The following is a 20,420-nucleotide window of genomic DNA, read 5'->3' as shown; positions in this document are numbered from 1 at the left end:
TGGATCTGGACAATAAACTATAAAGCAGTAAAAATTCTGATGATATTCCTGAAATGAAAAGCTGAGCGAGTGCCTGGCTGGTGCAGATGAACCCCAGGTGGGCACTCAAATGGAGCACAAGCTATAGCTCTGTTGTGTGGATGGGTAGATGTCCTCACATTCAATTGCTATTTTTCATTAGTGCTGTGGAAGAAAACCATTACCAGAGGCAACCTTGATAAAAAGTCACATTTTACTTACTTTTGCATGCAAGTAAAAAAATGTCCATTATATCATTTTGTAGCAGCTCCATTCAGTTTATGGCATTGCTAGTCCTTTCCACTGGGCATAATGATCAGTCTAGCTGTGCTTTCTGCAGCCAGATCTGCTCCTAACTCTCAAACATAAATAAACAGAAGCTGAGATATCTCCAAAGTAAAATTTTGCTGAGAATACTTATGGAGAGAAAGATCAAAGTAACTCTCAAAACCTGGGAACCTCAATGCCAAATGGGTGCATGTATGTTTTCACTCTTCAAATGTTCAGAAATTATAAATCCAATGGGCCTCTCAAAAGCATCCAGTGGGACTAAACACATTGTTATTTAAAGTATCTGCTGATCATTCTGTTTATGCAATGATGGTGGCCCAAACCCAATGCTCTCCTGCCCCTGGGGCTCAGGATACACTCTTTGCTCTACATGTTTCATTAGGCAAACTGAACATATTCCACTCACCTCCCATTTCTCTTAAAAGATTTCTTTCTTTCCAAACCAACCCTAAAGCTTCTCACTGTACCATCTGAGACAGAAAGGGAATTATTTTTTCCCCACCTCCTTGCAGATTTGGTATATTTATTTTTCATTCCTCAGCCCCTTACTACACTGCCAAATGCTCCTGGTCAGGAGAATGGGCTGGCTGCTGTGGCAGCTGGAGGTCACTCTGCCTTCAAAAGGTCTCCACTTTATCTTTGGAGCATCACTTATGAATTTCAAAGGACTTTTTTTTGCAGAATTTAATCATCTACTTCCCATAAGCTGTCTTAAAAGGGGCTTAGATTGGTTTTTAAGGAGAGAAGATCAAAGGAACTCCTGTTGGAAAGCAGGAAGCCACATGTGGGTTCTAAGGCCTGGCTAAAAGTTCTGGGGTTATTTAGTAAATTGTCATTGTCCTGTAATTTATTTTGCCTTGTGATTTGATAACTTTGGTCCTCATAAAAGGAACCTAGCTGGTTCACTATCTTAACTGCCCCTAGTGAGTCACTGCTAGTTCACACCTCAATTCTCAGCAGAAATTTTACCCTAGGAGTAGAGCATAGGGAGATAATTACTGGGAAGCAGCAAATAAATGACTGTAACTATCAGGTTCACTTTTCCAAGATGCATCAGAATATTTCAGGTTGTCTGCATCATTTTTGACTCATTATTTCTTGCTGCTATTTGTAAATGCTCTGTGTTAAATACCTCACCCAGCTCTGAGCTCCCTACAAAGGCATTTTCTAATATCAGCAATTAGTCTGAGCAGCAGTTTTGCTCTGGGCACTGCAGGTGCATCCTGTCCCTCTTTTCAGGCACTTGGCATATGAACAAAAACCATTCTGTGGGCTCTAATTTCCAACAGCACACCCCAGACCCACTCCTCTGTGTCAAAGGCAGGGACACGTGATGCTGTGCAATGTCACAAATCTAACGAGGATGGAGACAGCCACAGAAATAGAAGAGAAGATTAATATGCAAAAAAAAAAAAAAAAAAAAAGGCCAACATACGGGTAGTCCGTCGTACTGAAGAGGAAAGAGAAGCTGAGAGGGAGAGGGAGTTCTCCTCTCTGTCTCGATCTCCTGACACACCTCGTCGGGGAGGAAGGATGGAGGAAGGCCTTGGCAGAGATGAACGCTTCTCAGGGCTCTTGCTCACTCCATCCTAATAGCAGCACAACAACAAAGGAAGGTTTAGTTTTCAAAACTCACTCTTTGGGCTGTGATTTCCTGTATTAGGGGGAAACCTAATCCTACGGGCCCAGTTTGCTCCTCTCACAGGAACCTGCGGGGATCAGTCACACTCCATGCTCTGCTTTAGCTCCCTGGTGCCCCTCTACTGCATCAAAACATCTTCTGATGACTATCCTGAGACATCTAGGGATATTCTTGGATATAAATATGGATGGATCCCACAGTTGGCTCTTACTAAGGAAAAAAAGTGGGGGTCTTGAGTGCAAATTGAAAGTAAAAACTCTCTAGAGCTCAAATGTCAAATACCTATGTGAATTTACCTGCACTACACCATACACTGGATTGGTAGGTGTTGTGTGATTTTTGCATATTCAAACACTAATTTGTGAATTTCTTACAGAGATAAATTTTTAGCTACAGGTTTTGTTGGTTTTTCTGTTGGTTTTTTTTTGGTTTTTTTTTTTTTTTCCCTAAGTGTGGGATCATAAATCCTATTGTTTTAATTCCTTCTCTAATAAAATGTTTACTTTTTGAAATCAGTGCATACCTTCTGTTTACCAAAAGTAAACCCCTTTTTACCATTAAGGCAATGGACTTGTATGTTAGAATATTTTTGAGCTTATGAAATGTACAGCCAAAGACAGATTAGCACAAGCAGACATTCTTCCTGAAGACAAACGACGATGGTCCCAACCAGTAAAAGACACTCCAAGTACAGCATTAAACAAAAAATGTAAGTCTATGGCAAAACCAATTTCTAAATGGGGATAGTTAACTCACCATAATGTAGATTTGAAACACATGTTAAATGTAAACACAGAGAAGCTGGAATGGACTGCCAATCACCTTTTGAAATTTATACTGCAACTTCTCCACAAAGTCCTATGCATTGACTAAATTTGGTTCCTTGAGATTTGGATTCTGCCCTATTCTATCACCTACTGTTAGTAATTAGAATTGTACCCTCCTATGCTGGAGACTAAATTTGATTTTGAAGAATATTAACAGGTCAAAAATTACATTTTTTTAAACCTGGATGGCAAATTAATACTGCTGTTCTTTACCACCTACCCACTTGTAAATGGCTGTAACTTCTTGGCAGTTAATGAAGTAGCATCCATATGATCAACAGAAAGAAGTTTCTAGTTATAACTTCACTTACGTTTCCTCTGGAGTATCTCCATTTTTATCCACCTTGTAGCCTGCTAATCAGTTTTCCTGCCACTAGATGTTAAGTTATCCCACAGGAGCTTCGCAGAGAATTACTGAAATTCAGTGGGGTAGATAATGTGTTTCATGGAGTTCACCTGTGCATCTCTGACTCTCTTCACCAACTCTGCTACCTTACCTTAGCATCTGATTTTGAGTCTCTTGGGCCTGCAGAGGAGGGCCGAACAAAATAACTGTCTGTATCCAGACATGTGGCCCTTTTAGTGGTTAATGAGCAAGCTGAGCTGGGTCTTGGAGGAAGCAATGACTTTGCTCTAGACTTTGAGGCAGGAATCTTTGACAAAGAGGCAGTCTAGTCATGAGAAAACAAACAAAACACAACATGAAGCTGGACAAAATGAAAACACATGCAACATGGACCAAAAAAAAAAAAAAAAAAAAAGTCAAGCTATGAAAAACACTTTTCCTGTGTCTGGTAATGGTCTATGCAGAGGTGACAATCATGGAAGTTTCAGTTTGTTTTGTTTGACTGAAACCACCTTGGTCTGGACGGAGTTACAGATTCTAGGAATTTGCCTTTTTCTGCAGATGCTATTTTGGTCTTGTGTTATTAGGAAAAAAAACTGGTGCCAGGTGTGGCATTTAACTGGTACAACTCCTGCATTAGAAACAAGTGCAAAGCTACAGGAGCACCAAGAGATCCCAGACCTTGAAAGTTGAAATATATCCCTCCAGGCTAAAATCAATAATAAAACAGTGGGAATCTTAGAAGCAAAGTTACACCAGTATTCCCACAACAGAAGGAAGACAACAGTAATTCCTTATTTTGCCACTGTGTACAGACAAAATCTCTAACACACCCCAGATACTGCTCTGTGCATTTGGTGTCACTCCACAGAAATTCATAAATTTATATTGGCAGTATTGGAGTCCTGGGTGAGGAAAACCATATATGGTTGAAAGGCTGACACAGTATGTTATTATGAAGAGATACTTGTTTGATACCAAATAATGACAATATCCTATTGAAAGAACAATTAAACACCAACAGGGTGGACAGAAAATATTTGTTAATACTTAGAAGCATCTTACTGCTTTACAAAAAGGGATCTCCTTGAAACAAAAATAGGGCTACTTGCTTAAGAAATACCTTTTTTCCTCCATAGGTATAACTGATATTACAAAGAGCAATTGCAGAGGTGTTACCTTAGTAGTCCTGATCCTCTCTGTAGTCATACTAACATGAAATTAGTCATAAGAACAATCCAAATAGGCCTGTCATCCTGGGATTTGCAGGCATTTGAACTTGGCATTTGATCTCAATCAATCTCTAGACTTTCCCAATGTTCAGAAAAGGTACATGAACTGCTTTAAAGTTGTCTTGCTAGAAAATGAGAAAAGAATGTGCTGTCCAGCTCTGACAGGCCTCTGGCTTAGGCCATATACTCAGCTGAGGCTGGTGTGCTGTCATCCATGACACCACCCATGTGATTGAGAGTTGCAGAACTCAGTATCAAGCAATTCCAGTCCTACAGTACAGCTGAGAGGAATTCTATTGGATGTCATCCTCCAGACCAAGTAGCAAGACAAGAAATTAGGATTGAAGTGCTTGCTTTACTAGCAAGAACATACTCCCATAATGAGTTTTGCAACGTATTTATGCCTCTTTCTTTTTTAATACTTATTTTAGTGTCTGAGAACAAACAGAAGAAAACCAATGAATCATTATTTTAAAGAGAAACTACAGAATATGTGTTTCTGTCAAATCAAAGGCTTGTCCAGACTTTTACTGGTTTTTCATAGTTTAGTTTATGGATCTCATCCATTTGTGAAACTTTGGATTGCATTTAGACATCCATGAAGTTATTTATTGATGCTGAAACACTGTGGAAGGAGGGTATCTATGTTGGGTGGCCCCAAGAAGCAGACATTCTGCAAGCACTTTTCACCTGGCTTTCTGAACTAGACATAGAACTAAGCATGCATTGCTTGAGGCCCAAATCTTCATTCTGTGGTTTTCAACATTTTCAACTTGCATGCAAGAAATTACCCCTGTAATGAGACTGAAAAACTCTTGTAGATTAAAATTCTAGCCACAGTGCAAAGACTTTTCCTTCACATTGCTCAGTGTCCTCTGTGAATACATGAATCCAATGTGGATGCCAAAGATGGACAACACTGAGATCTGTCAGTAGAACAGATGGGGGAAAGGCATGACCTTGAGCTACTGCACAGCTTTGGTTATCACAGTCTAGAGCTCCTACACAGTATTTAGGTAACAAGGAACTTTTTAACATCAGGAATAGCAGCAGAATCTGCCCAGAGCTGGTTGAGACAAACATGTCTCAATCCCTGCAGGAAAACTTTCCAGTCTCTGTTAGCAAGACCTCTGACCTCTGTTTTAATTTATGTTGCTGGAAGGGTCAGCTGTCTAAGAGGACAAAGATCTCTGTGACTCTTAGGGATTGCTGAATTAATTTTATTAATTTTTATTAATTTCATTTCAAGGTGTTCCTAACACACGGCACAGGTTTTCATCACCTCACTGTGAACTGCAGGTACACAGCTGCTTCCAGCAGATGGAACTGTTTCACTTTTCCTGAACTTGTCCTGTGTAAACTGCAGTCTGAACATGGATAACAAAACTGACGATCTAACATTACCAGTGGAGAGGAAAAGGCTGCATTTGAAGGACATAAAAGCTGAAAACCACGAAGAAACAAAACAACAAAAAGGGGGAGAGATCTTTAGAAAAGCAGAGGCAGAAAAAAAGAGAAAATATCCAAGAGGTGTGTGACTATGGCAACCAGAGAGGCAAGGCAACAGGGAGAGAAAGTAAGCAGGGGACAGCTTTCCTGATCTGTGCTATAACATAAGGGGCAGAAAGAGGAAAGGTATACAGAAAGATAATTTCACAGAATGATTTTGAAGTGCTTGTACTAGAGCACTCCATAAACACTGAAAATGGGCAAATATTGGCTTCTCTTGTGCAAGTGTTGATGGTCTGTCAGGAAAAGACAGTAATAAAGCATGCTCAGACTCAGCCCATAAACCTGCACAGATCTTAGTAAAGAAGCTCTAACAGCTTCCCAGTTCTGAGCTGGAATGGGTCAGACCTGAAATAACATTGTTCCTCCAAAGCCTCCAAAAGGTTACACTGCTCTCAGCACTACCAGTTTCTTACAATTCACAAACAGTGTGTAGCACTTCATGTGACACAGCTTTTTGCTCCCCAAAGAATTGAGAGTGGTTTAACAAACAAAATAAATCATCCATGGAATATACTAGGAAATATATTAGGAAATTCTGAAAAATTCTAAGGAAATTCTTAATTGTTAATGATGGGGGATAGTCCTGCTCCTCAGGGCCAGGAGCTGGACTCGATGATCCTGATGGGTCTCTCTCAACTCCAAATATTCTATGATTCTATGATAACAATGACAAAGTGTTGTGCTGCAGATGTGAATTAGCATGTGTCACTGCCATGGCAAAAGTAACTGCATAGGGGAGACTGCATGCAGGTTGGTTTCCTGGGGATTTTGGAGGGATGGGACAGAAACAGTGCAAGGTCAGCAAGGAGCAAAGAAGTCCTTCCTTAAAAGAGCCAGACACAGGAAGCAGAAAAGGTTGTAGAGCAGCTGAAGGCAAGGCAAGGCAAGGCTGCAGTCTGACAGATTATAGCACAGACAGTGCCCATACTGAAAGCAGTAAATGTAAATTCTACTGGCCAGTAATTTCTACACAGGCATGGTCCCTGCAGAACCCTGGGCTGTGGAATGGGTCACCAGGAGATACCCAGCAGTCCTGGGGGAGGGCTTCTGCCTTCTGTGTTGTTGTAACACACAGCAGTGCAGCAAGGTGACAATGCAAGTTGGGTGCTGCAGGAAGGGCCAAGATATGCAGCTTATCCCACAGAATGGCCTGGCTCAAAATGCTGCCCAGACTTCAAGTCCTGCAGTTTGGAGTCTGTGTGCCCTCTGTGGATCTGCAAACTGTCACCATCTACCATTTGAGACTAGACTTCTAAGATTATTCAGGAAAGGTGGTTTTAGTTATCCTTTTAAATGAATAATGAATATGGCAAACAAATTTAAATGGAACACACAATTACTTACTGAATTAAGACAAATAGATGTGAAATAAGGGCAAAAGGAGATTATAAAGATGAACAATAAGATTATTTTACTCACTGAGAGTTTTTCCTTTGCTTGTTTAAATACAGCAGGAGCCTGGTTTGTTTCACCACCTGCTGCTGAGAAATCCAAAGAAAGACTTGACAGTTAAATACAGTAATAATAAGCATTTCCATTCAGTACAATTGTTAGACCAATTAAATGCCTTGAAACTACTGTGCAAAGCAAGTACTTTGTGATTACCCTCAGTGAACTGTATGCAGATATTTACTCGCCTTAAAATTTTTTTGCATTCATCTTATTTGAGGTAAAATGGTATTCTATGCATTTTGAACAAAATGAAATTTTGTATTCATGTTCCTTAAAGTCTATAAACAAAAAGAAAAAAGTTCCAGAAATACCTGACAAATATAAGAGTTTCTGGTCAATCCTCAGACAACTCAGCATTCTGATTTTCAGGCCTGTCCTCTAAAAATCAAGCTCCTTTAAATCATCATCTTAAATTAAAATTTTAAGAGAGGCCTCTACAGTCACCACTTTCAAAATATTAGCCAACATTCATAATGGAAAGAGAGAGATTCACTGTTGAATTTTCATCCTAGTTGTGTCAACAAGGTCAGTGTGTCATGGTCAACCAAGCTCTCAAGAATTTAGAAATTCAAGGTTTATCTGGGACATCAAGAATGTTGATGCAGTATTTCATGTATCTAATACATGGTTTGAGGTAAGATGTTTCTCTTGGACTTCAAATCCATCCACACTGGTTTTTGAATGGGGCAGCTTTCTGGAAAGCAGGTTATTAGCTTCACCCCAAGGCTGCTGCTTAGGAAATGATGTGGCACTTAACAACTCACATGAGTTCTGGCACCCGTGCCAGGATGCCCTTGGTGAAAGCAGAAGTAGGGTAACAATCACAGATTACAACCTTCTGCTATAAACCCAGCTGTTTTCCAACTTCAAACCAACCCTAATTCCTCATGCAGGATAGGTCAGGTTAATTTTTCCCTTTTCTAATGCAGCTCCCAGGCGTGGTGAGGCTATCCCTGGTTCTCTGTCACACTACCCACTCCAGTCCAAGGTGTAGGAGAGAGAACTTGTGAAGGGGAAAAGAATATGTAGCTGCATACTTCAGTTCTTCTGAATTTTTAAGAGGTAAGTACAGCAGAGCCTTCACACTTTACCACAGCTGTTACTGCTGGTTTGGGTCTGGTTTCCATCTCTTCTAGATAACCACAAACATCTTCTTTCCTCCTTTTTATTGGATTCAACCCTAACCAGTCACCACTGTGAGCTGGAAAAAAAAGCTGTGTCACTTGTGCCAACATGTCTGGTAATTACCACAACTTCTCCATCTGAACACAAGATTTCTACAGGCCCTACAAACATGTTCCATCTCAGGGGCAACCCCAGAACTGAAAACACGAAACAGAAGCGTATCATGGCCAGGTCATTGTCCTGGCCTTACCTCCAAAAAAACCCCTGTGGTAACACACCTGCAGTAGCATCTCACAGCCACCAACAAAACACAGGCCAGGTTGGGGGTTTCACTCATGGAGCTACACCAGCCAAGGCAAAGATTTCCCAACTCTCTCGCCAGGGCTGGCCATGCAATTTTCTTTTTCAAATGGCAAGGACAAGCCTCTCAAAAAACAGTCCCTGCCTCATGGATATGGTGCTGTAAGTTACTGGTACTTCCCAGTGCTACCAGTGATGTGGGTATTTTTTTCAGGTACCAAGGGGCATTAAGGGAAAAATGTACTTTTCTGGGCTGTTGTGCAAAACGTAAAAGCAGATATGAACTTCTTTCGGTAGATATCTGTATCTTATGACTGACTGGACATGTTTCATTTTGAAGTCACATGGAGATTTTAGCTAACTGTAACATATTCTGTAGAAAGCAACAAAGCTCTGTAGACTACACTACCAAGAACTTCTGGGGGCCTTCATTACCCAGGCTTCACTAAAGCTGACAAGACCACTCCAAACAGGATGCACTGACAAACAAAACTGGCTTCAAGAAATAGTGCTGTATTTCCCATGAAAAGAAAATGGGAGAGAGACAATGTTCCTCTAGATTTCAGATCCTGGAGAAACCTGGATGACACAATCAAGCTCAGGGATATGTAAGATAACATATGATCACCTGCACTCTCAGAATATCACACAGCATTGCAGTCTTTCTCAGGGTCTCCCCCCAAGTCCAATCAGGAAGTATAAAAAAGGGAGGTAGAAGAAAATAAAGCTTTCTGTAATTTTCCCAGCAACAACGAGTGTGCTGAAACATTCTAAGAAATATTTTTGATTACCTTCTATCATGGCTTCAGCTCCTCTATTTAGAGCTCAAAGTTCAAGCCACATTTCTGAAAGTTTTATGGTCTGGGTGCATCATTTTGGTAGCTCTCCACCTCAGGACTTAAATAAGGGAGGACTTAAGTAAGGGAGGTAGTTTTTGTATTGTATTTCTCACTTTGACTAATACATGTGCTTCACTGTGCATTGCAGTGAGAGAGAAAAACCTCTGAGATTTGCAAGGCAGCACATGTTTCAGGCACAGTGCAGATTTTATGCAAGTCCATTGGTATCAGTTCTCTTTGGGATCCTACAGGTCAGAACAGTTCAGAAGAGGTAGTGGTAGATACCTGAGGGCATGACAGCACTGACCACACAGCTGCAGAAGTGTAATAGAAGTTGGGAACACTACAAAGCCAGTGCCTTTCTCCCACCCATGTCCACAGCTTATTGAACTTCCTGGGGCTTTTGAAAGAACATGAGAATTATGGGTTGTAACTTCTGAGCTATCAAGATGTGCTTCAGCAAGCAGCAAGAGACAGCAAGGAGGAATGTTTTAACTCTGTTTTAAAAGTCCTCCCTCTTGGGTAGTTCTGGTTCAGAGTGCAAGTTAGGACAGCCCAAAGACTGCAAACTGAGGAGGAGCCATCAGTGCAACACAGAGAGGACTGAACCAGCCTTTCCTTCTCTGGTTCCATTTCTCCTGAGAGGGGGAAGTAGAAGGATGAGATTCTGTCACAGGAGCAAGGCGATGGGATCCTTAGTTCCCAATGGAACACAGCCAGGATTCAATGCACACTTCATACAGCAGAGGCATGATACCAAACGTGCCCTAAACCATCCTCTTACTGCCTTTTCCCTGCTCAGACCTCCCTGCTGGGGCTGGTCTGCATTCACAACAGGAGGGCCTGGTGCAAAACTGCAGGGGAATGACAGCCTGGGGACACTTTTAGTATTGCTCTGCTTAACCACATTATGGATAATGAATCTTCCTGATGATTTCTAAGCTGTCAGAAGATGCCTGTGCACTTCTGCATTGCTGTGAATGGTTCTTCTCTTATTAGCCTGAGTTCCAAATAATACTACAGCGTGTGGCTATGTTACACGATAGAAAGCCTGGCTTCTTCTAGCAATTTTTAAGATCACAATGAAAGTTAAGATGTTCATCCTTCCACTTTGAACTCACAGGAACCATGAATATTATGCGAAAATGTTGGAAGAGTTATTTTGGTCCTCAAAATAATGATACACCTATGAAGTCAAAACAGGAATCATTTCTTTCTTCCTTTCATCTTCCTCTACCAAATATTAAGATTTTTGCTTGGAACGCATTTCGCAGTGTGAGCCCAGATTTCTTCTCTCTCAGCTCCATGCTGCATGTGGCTGGATTCTCCCTGTGGATTTTGACTGTACAGCATAAACATCAGTGACAGATTGGGAATTGTCAATGCAGATAACATCAATAAACAAAATATACATCTGAAACACTTCTTATTATGCATGAGAGTAAAAAAGCAGAATAATGGAGATGCATACTATGGTTTAAGTTGCCAACATTTTCCCACCAGAAAAAAAAAAAAAGGCATAATTAAAAAAAATTTTAAAAATAAACAAAAAAAGATGAGTAGAGACTCCTAGAACATCACACTCTAAGCACGATGCCAAGTTACAATCACAGCACTTGAAGGCCCAAGCAATGACAAGCAAACATGATCATGGCCTCCATCAAACAAACAAGCAAATAAATACCAGGAAAGAAAGAAAGAGAAAGAATAAAAGAAAAATGGTAAAAAACACTAAAAAAAGCAATACTATTTGTGAAGATTGATACTCTTGGAAGAAAAAAAATAGAGAAGCTGCTAGAGCTATGAGATTTACAAAAGAAAATGTCTATGTTTGCCAGCCACATTGCATAACTGAACAGAACGCAGTCACCTGTCTGCTTCCGTTTAACACAGGAGAGATGAGTTGGTCTAGTATATTTGATAGCAGGTTTTAAAATTATTTTCCTGGAGGGAGAGTGGCCCTGAACTTCAGTTTTTTTAGCAAGTTCAGCTTTCTTATACACTGCTATGGACAAAAAGAACACAAAAACATAGAATCAGAAAAAAAAACAGCAAACCATTTCATATGATCAATATGTCAAGTGTCTGGCCCACTGCCCCACAACTCCAACCCAATGCATTGCTTCTTCTGAGGGAAACAAATCCCATGCTGGAAGAGGGGCAGCACTGGTGCATTGGCTCAGATGCATTACCCAGTACTCAATGGGGATGTCTACAATGAAATAGGACCAGTGGAGCAGTGAGCCTTGGACATGGCTTCTCACATAATTGTACAGTATCTCATTAAAAAATACTACCATTAATAATGCCATGGTACACATAATCTACAACAGAGTAACCAGACAGTACTGTAAAATAGTAAGAAAATTTAAAAAATTGTAATAGGAGTGTGAAATGAACCTTTTTTCCTTCTCACTTCATCTCTGGAGAGTGTGCTAGGTTCCTTTTTAGCTATTTTCCTTTCAGGAGTAGAAATCCTGCCTCTCCCAGTTTTAAAAGGTTTCTCTTTTTTATGCTTATCAAGAGATGGTCTTCGCAATTCTCTCTCTGCTTTCTCCTCTTTAGGAACAGTCTCTAACTGTTCAGTCATGATGCTCCTATCATCATCTGTAGGATCAGAGCAAATTACAACAACAAACAAAAGATTAGTAACAAATGTTAACAATACTTCAAGAGGAGCAGGGAAAAATACTTGAAGACAGAGCAGATGATTAATTTTAAGAAAGCAAACTATTTTTGCCATTTTTCTGAAACATGCTGAGATTACTAATATAACTGTAATAATTTTGCTTTTCAATCATTATGATTTGGAAGCAAAAATATTCAACAGACAAAACAGAAAGGATAATGCACACCTTGAGTGTCTGCCCAGAGACTGTCTGTGTCCATGATGGAGTCATCAATTGTTGTTTCATCTTTGTAATCATCACACGTCTCTGTTTTGTAGTTCGTGAGCAAGATTTCTTCCCTCTGGGGTGAAGCAGGAGCCTCTCGGGAGCCTTCCTTGGGCTCAACTTCCACTTCTTCAACATCTAGCTCCTCCTCAGCCTGGGAGTCTCCTGTTTCAATGTCTTCCTGCTGAGTAGCAGCAAAGCGCACGCTGTGAGAAGCAGATTCACCCTCATCAACTGTTGTCTGCACCACTGTGATAAAGTCATCCTCCACTGTCACCACTGATTCAATAATGCCTTTCAGCTCAGGCAGGGCTTCTGGGCTACCCTTGGCTCCCATCTCTTCTGCAGCAGGCTCGCCAAAGTCTGGGGGCACTCCTGATACAAGATGCTGTTTATCCTCTTCTCTTGCTTCTTGCCCTGCTTCCACCTCTTCTTCCTCATATTCTTCCCCTTTCGGGGCCCCAGCTGCCACTTCACATGGCAGCAGCTTTTGGGTTTCCGTAGGTTTCACAGCTCTATCAAGAGTCTCTTGAGCTCCTTCTGCAAGTTGTAGTATGCTCTCCATCTGAATCTCAGCAGGCTCCTCCCGGAGAGGCTCAGCTTTTGGAAAGAGGAGCTCCACAGAAGTCTCCTTAGCTGGCAACTGTGTAGGCATCTCTTCCCCAGACATGGGAGGTTTTGGATGTTCTGCTTTGATATCCTCTGGTTTCATGGACTCTCCATTCAAACTTTCTTGGGCTTGATCATGCTCTCCACTAGATTCATAAGATTCCTCCTTATCAACTGCCTCTTGATGTACCAGATCTGGCTTAGTTACTTTTTCCTTAATTTCTGTTTCTGACAGTTTGGTGCTGTCCTTCACATAACTAGGCTCAGTCTTGGAAAGTACATCTGCATCCTTTGCTTCTCTGGAGAAGATGGTCTCCTCTTTCTGCTGAGTGTCTTTGGGTTCAGGCTCTGCTCTTTTAAGAAAGCCTTTGTCCTGCCCTAAAGGAAGGGAAGTAACCTCACTGATCTTAGTGTCTAACTTACTCTGATATTCCTGGTCAGCTCTCCTTGCAGCTACCTCCATATCGTGCTTAATAGCATTGTAATCTGGTTTAACTGGAGCTTCTACCTCAGCTATCTCAGCTATCTCAGCTATTTCAGGAACAACACTAAGAGTCTTTTCCTTCTCCAACAACAAACAAATAGAATCCTTTTCTATTGCTATCTCTGAAGCAGAAATTCTGTCATACATTGTGTCAGCAGGTAAATGAACTTTACTAGCCACACTTTCTTCTTTCCTTTCTAACATTGCCTCAGCTCTTGTTTTCTCTGGTTCTGCTCCTTTAATGGGACAGACCTCTTTAGAGTCAACTTGATCTTCACTTTTTTCTAGCACAGTATCCAGTTTCTCTCTTTTCTCATCTTCAAAGTCCCTCACCAGAGTGGACTCACCATGCTGACCTAAATCTCTTTCACTGAGGAAGTCTTCTTTTGATTTTTCAGCAGCTGCCAGCTTCACTTCTATTAAAGACAAGTCAGGAGCGAGGCCACGTCTGAGTTTTTCATCTGTGCCTTCGTAGAAGGGACAGGTTTCACTTGTTAAATTCTCACTGTCCTGAACTGGAGAAGGGAGTGGTACTGTGTATTTATTGAAAACACAGTAGCCCAAGTCTTCCAGTTGACTTTCAGCTTTCAGAATTACATGGTTTTCATTTGTCACAGGTGGCAGGGCTGTGCTGCTGTCTTCCACAACAGTGTCAGAAGGAACTGGCTTCTTCTGCGCCACCTCAGCATCTGCACTCACAGAAGCTAATCTAGATCTTGTCCCTGCCAAGTCTAACATTTCAGGCAGGTCAGGAGCCAGGACAGCCCCATTTTTGTAGTAATCTTTGGCCTGGAAAGATGGTTCAGCCAAGGTCTCAGGCTGGACTTTTTCTTCTACCATCACTTTTTCTTCTTCTATGTGCTCATCTTCCTCTCTACTTTCAATGGGGAAGCAGGGGGCCTTCTCCAATGCTGGTGTGGTTGCTGGCAAGTAGTCATCACCTTCATCCATACTTCCACTAGTGTTAGTTAGAATATCTGAAGCAAGGGGAGAAAGATCATGTGCACGACCAAAACTAAATCCTAGGGCTATTGAATCCAGACAGGACATGGGCAAGTTAATAGACATACTTCTCTGTTCAATTGCAGATCTGCCCCCAAGTCCCAAGCTCCTGCTCAGAGTTAGGTCATCTTTATTTTTACTGTGAAGTTCTCTTTTATCCCCATAGACTTTGGGGTCAATAGTGAACATTCTTTCTGTTGGAGAACTGGGCTCTTCAGATGTGTCTGGTGTATAGCTCTGAGCCAGGGTACTGTACCCCATTTCACGAGCATGCACACTTGGCTGCTGACTCAATTCTGTCTGTAATTCTTCCTCTTCCTCCTCCTCTTCATCTTCAGGTATTAGAGGACCTCTCTGATAAGGCTCATATTTACTCTCTTTAGTGTCACTCAGCTCATAGTAATCACTGCTTTGTTTCAGACCATCTGCTTTGAAGGCTTCCTCTTTCAGAGCAGAGGTTTCAAAATACTTCGACATTCCTGACTGATCCTCCTCTTGTTTCATCTGATGAGGAGCTGAAACACATGTCTTATCCTCCTCAGTATCTTTTTTAACATCTTTCTCTCGAGAAGCTTCTAGGGTAGGAGTCTTCTCAGTGGTTAAACCTGGTGCCTCAGGGGCTTTCTCTGTTACTCTGGATAACTGAGCGGTATCAGGGTGCTCTGCTGTTTTCTCAAGGGTCAGTTCATGGCTTAACTTAGCAGGGGGTACCTGTGTGCTTTGCTGCGCCTCCTTTTTCACATCTGCTGCTGCTGAGAGACCACTTTGGTCTGTTTCTTTTTCTGCTATGAGAGTATCAGGTGACTTTTTAGCTTCACCATCCTTTTGAAGGTCTGTTTTGTCTGAGGAAAATGTCTTAACTTCTGATTTTGTGGTAATTTTACCATCATCTAATAGTCGAGCCTCCCCTCTATCAAAGAAGTTGTACCTTTCTTCCTCATCACTCTCATCCTTAGTCATGTCCTTTTCCTCTCCCCATGGAGGGATTTTTGGGGTGCTAGGAGTTTTCAATCCATCTACAGTTACTGCTGAGACTTCTTGGAGAGATAATATCCTGTCTCTGTGGATCTGTTCATCCTTACTGAGATCTTTGGCAAACAGTTGGTCAGGAGGTTCCTGATGTGTTTTGAAACTGTCTTTGAGTGAAAGCTCCTGGGGGAGAGCAGGAAATGGGCCTGAAGGAAGTTCACTTTTGGCTACTTCTGCCTTGGGTTCTGGTAGCAATAGAGAACTTTCACCATGGCTGATGGCACCACCTTGGATATCTTTGAGGTTGTCTTGAAATTTCATAGCCATAACTTGGCTGGTTGATGAGGGCACACCTGCAGTCCTTTCTTCCATCCTGCTCTCTTCAGGCAGCAGAGATGCTAAATGCTCTTGTTCTTGAGGAGCAGGAGGCTTAGCAGCAGGTTCTGCAAAACTGGCTTCCCCTTTCTTCTGTGAATCAGTTTTCAAGATCCATTCTGATGGAGGTGAAAGCATTTTTTCTTTGTCTTTGCTTTCTGAATCCTTTTTATCTGCAGCTTCTGTTTTTGCTGACTGTAGAACTAAGGCATCATATTTAGGTTGCTCAACAGTCTTACTGTCCTTCCCAGATTCACGTTGCTTGGTGTCTAATGGTTCTGCTGCAAAAGGGCATGTGCCCTCCTGGACATGGAATTCCATCTTCGTGGCTGCAAGTAAATCTGAAGTAATTTGTTTGGGTTTTATAGCAAAATTATTTCAAGCACTTACAGGCAGGCAGTCATGTGGCCTACAACATTTTAATATGAATGATGAAATGGAAAGGGAGAAAGATGAGAGCATGCAGCAAGGCATCCACCTAGAAATTTGCTTTAAAATGTTAAATACTAGTTTCCTTAGAATATATAAGGTTTTATAAGGAAAATGTGAGTTGTACACGTATAAATGTAAGCACTGAAATGAGATGATTTAATGTAAATTCTTTGTCTTCATGATTTGTATACAACAGCAAAATCACAACAAAATCACTTCATTAGAAGCTTTGCTGGACTCTGTAGCTTATGTTAGTTTTGTTTTTGTGAAGTCTGCAACTTCAAAGGAATCACTAGTACCTTTGTGTGTTGTTGATATTTAAAACATACAGTTATACATTTCAATGTATTTTTATATATTTTTGTTCTACATGCAGCCTAAACTAGAGACGATGCTTGCGAAGGGTTTTGCAAGATTCTGTTTTTTTTAACTGTATCAACTTACTACACTCGCTCTTTGTCAAATACCAAAATCTCACTGCTGTCACCAAACCAGCATGTGGAAATCAGCAACAGACCTATTAATACTCCCAGATCTTGAAGGTCTGGTCTTCAAAATGGCCAGTCACCCACAGCTGTAGCTGAAGTAAAGGAATACTTGGCATACTTCTGTGACTCTAGATCAGGAGCCAATTAAGTTAAATTGAAACTAAAAAGGCTTCTCTTATACTCTGCCACTTTATTTTCAGAGGGTCATACCTAGTAAAGTTTTTTTTTAATACCTACTTGGTTAATCATTAATAACTTGATCTTTTTTTTTAATGTCCTGCGGAAGATAATGATTCCTATCTCCTTGACATCTTCCTATAATGGAAAATATGAAGAGAAAGACTGAAGAATGTGGCATATCTTTCTGCACTAATCTGTAAAATAGGTTTTATGAGTTTTTTCTAAAGCTTGTTACAACTAGCATTGGGCCAACTCTGAATTTCTTCAGATCTGAAGTCCATGGAGCCATCTTTTTGCTCTGATGAATCTGACTGGTTTTAGAACAATTAGTATCGTAGTATTGCTCGTTATTTAAATATCTGCATATGTTAATATTGAGTCAGAAAAGCAACTGAGATTCTAAAATCTACAGGTAACCAAACTACAAATCTACACCCACAGTGATTTTGCTCCTTTGTATTTTTACATTTGGTGAATGACTTGCAATCCCCATGAAGTGTAAAGCATGGCCACTGGGCTGATGTCATCCTTGCTTCACAGAAATGAAATACCTAGATACTGCTTTTCTCCATGTATCCTACTGTGCCTCTTACTGTAGTGCAAACAAACAATACCAATGGCATCAAAGCATATTCTGACTGCCAAAGGAATCCAGTGCTCTTCATCTGGGCCATGCAGAACACAAGCCTCCTAAAGGCAGCATTCCTTAGCCAGGTAGGGAGTGGGTACATCACTACTCCACACCAGGGGTCTTTGCACCGTGTTCCACTGCCTGAAGAGAAATACCATTAAAAGAAAAATACTGAAGCCTAGTTCTTAGGTACTGAAGGATGACTGCAGTAAATACTTTGTTCAGAGATTAAGTCTAAACTTCACTCAGTGCACCCAGTCCTAACCTTCACTTTGAAGTCAAATGTCCCAGTGGAAGTGATGGAGATTTTGCCAAAGAAGGGCACTCCAGCAGGGTTAAACACTTGTAATAAAGTGGCACACGCAAAAAATAAGAGTTCTGGCAATGGCTCAAGAGAGGAGGGGAGGTTTGCAATGGATGACAAGGGCGTGATATAAGAAGCAATAGCTTTAAGGAAGCTAAACCAGAACGCACTGAAGCACACACAAAAAAACCAAACCAACCAAACAAAAATCCTGCACACTGCAAATGAAAACATTTCTACATTTTAAGCGTCTTTATGTCATAGTCAAAGGCGGCAAATCTGCTGTTTGAAAGAAATGCAGATGAACCTCTGCACCAAAAAGAAAAAAAAATACATAGATTAGCAATGTGACTGGCAAACACATCTGAGATGGGGAAAAAGGGCTTACACAGAGGCATAAGCTTAGCTGCAAAGCAATATTTTATCATGGCAAAGTAAAAAACTCAGGAATCAGCCGCAGCGGTGGGAAACCATGTTGTCATACAGCACCTACACAATCAAATTATCCACTACACACTCTTCAAGCATAATAACAAGAGCAGTCATACTAATAAATGGGAAAAAACAGAAAATGAAGCAGGCTTGGAAAGCACTGGAGAAAGCTGGAGAAGGATTTGCTGGCAGCAAACACATGCAAACCTAAGGAGGAGACACCTTCCTCAGCCAAGGGAAGGGGGTGTGTCTTTCAGCACAAAGGTCACACCCTCCCTGCTGGATGCCACATTTGGCACTTTTTCTTCATGACACACTGAACCAGAATCTGACTGACCCTCACAGAGGGCCTTTGACTGGTCCAGAGGTTTAATGGGCCTGTGCTCTTTCCCCACTTGCTTCCCAGGAAGAACAGCGGGTTGCACTTCCACAGCCATCAGACTCTTTACTGGTTCTTCTTCTTGGGGATGGAAAAAATAGGTGACATCACCACCAACAGTAAACACCAAGCACACAGCTGAGCAGGATTGCTTTTACATGACCCTTTCAGGACTGCATTTACATAACCTTTTCAGCTCAATATTTTCTATGTAAATCTGTAAAGGACTGCCAGTACCCAGTTAATTTTACCCACCATGGAACTGAATTTTTGATAGGGAAAAAACCAAACCAAAAGCCTGCCTCCCCCCAGACAATCATGTTTATGTCACAAGATGAGAGCTGAAAGTGTTTTACAGTGTTTTATGAAAGTGTCATACCTCTCCCAAGGATGACAGTGGGTCAAATAGTCATTGGAAGTGAAGATGGAATGGAATGATGGATAGCTCTGACAACACTAATGCATCAATGACCTCAAAGTACACTGATATTTTTCTAATAATGTGCCGTTTAGTCCAGTACATGACATTCAACTGAGGTGGAGGAAGGTATGAGGCATTGATTTCTTTCCACTGACCTTGGTAATACTGACTGCTGAATGCCAGCAAGTCAATCTACTGTATGAATTCTGGATTTAGCAAAATACCGAGAACTTTCATAGTCATAATAGGCCTTGTGCATGGCTAAAGATTAATGGGTTTTGCATGATTTCTGCCAATACACTGAATGGGTTTATAAACAATTTCTCCCTGACATTGTCTGACATCTGAAATCTGTATGTGAAAACCATTATTTTAACCTAAGGACTCTTTGTTTTTTGCTGTTTCCCTACTTATTCCCAGGCTTCTCACCATCAATTATGCCAAAGAAACCAATGAATGCAATATAATTATCTGTTCATCCAAATTTCTAAAACATACCACTCAGCCTACAGGCTTTTAGGATCCGTATAGTAGAAGCAAGAACAATATTTGCTTGTGCCGTGACAGAAGAATTATTAGAAAAATCTCCATTCCAGGCTTGTATTCCTGCCACTGCTACTCAGACAAAAATTACTGTGCACTATTAGCATTCCCTCTGGCAAGAAGTCAGAAATAAGTGTGAATCCTTTGATTCAGCAACGTACTCAAGGAGCTGACCAGCAGTCATGCTGCAGGCAACCTGATGACATCCCTGAGTTTAAAATGTGTCTCATGATGAAGTACTTTGCTGAATCAGGCTTAGAACAAAGCATTTTCAAATCTGGAAGTGGGTGTGTCCATCCTCTTGGAATTGCAAGGGCTTTGTTTTTCTCCTGAGATTGGTCCAGTGAAAACTAGACAATCAATCATCCGTTTCAGCTGCAGCCTTAAAAGAGTGATTTAAGGAACATAAACACTAAGGCTGAGAAAATACCACTATGTAAAGAAGAACACATTATTAATAACATAAAATAATTAAGGTTAGATACTGTATCTTAAATGAACAGAAGCCAGAAGATTCAGAACCGGACTCCGACCAATGCCTGAGAATTGGAGAAATATTTGAATGTGGGCAGATTGTAAAAGCAGCCTTGCAGGACAACAGCTCCCCAGCTACAAGATTCCCTGACCTGAATAACTTGCTTTAATTTTCTTTTTCTGATTTTATGTACTTTTGTGTGCATCCCTCTCAATTAA

General features: G+C 41.0%; 1 protein-coding gene across 50 annotated transcripts in view; it reads right to left on the bottom strand.

Moving 5' to 3' along the window:
* Nucleotides 1-20,420, bottom strand: part of MAP2 (microtubule associated protein 2) — a 233,749-nt gene that overhangs the window by 22,196 nt on the left and 191,133 nt on the right. For 36 of the 50 annotated variants that reach the window (XM_085585422.1, XM_085585413.1, XM_085585424.1 and 33 more), the window contains 6 exons: nucleotides 12,440-16,258; nucleotides 11,985-12,191; nucleotides 11,455-11,589; nucleotides 7,288-7,349; nucleotides 3,276-3,449; nucleotides 1,745-1,898 (listed from right to left, as the gene is read on the bottom strand). In XM_085585422.1, coding sequence (XP_085441548.1) covers nucleotides 1,745-1,898; nucleotides 3,276-3,449; nucleotides 7,288-7,349; nucleotides 11,455-11,589; nucleotides 11,985-12,191; nucleotides 12,440-16,258 — 4,551 coding nt within the window. The remainder of the gene's footprint in view (nucleotides 1-1,744; nucleotides 1,899-3,275; nucleotides 3,450-7,287; nucleotides 7,350-11,454; nucleotides 11,590-11,984; nucleotides 12,192-12,439; nucleotides 16,259-20,420) is intronic. The other 14 variants (XM_085585434.1, XM_085585435.1, XM_085585431.1 and 11 more) reach the window with 7 other exon arrangements.

This window comes from Lonchura striata, chromosome 7 (assembly GCF_050655825.1).
Source record: "Lonchura striata isolate lonStrDom1 chromosome 7, ASM5065582v1, whole genome shotgun sequence".
NCBI lineage: Eukaryota > Metazoa > Chordata > Aves > Passeriformes > Estrildidae > Lonchura > Lonchura striata.
This window is presented reverse-complemented; position numbering and strand designations above follow the sequence as displayed.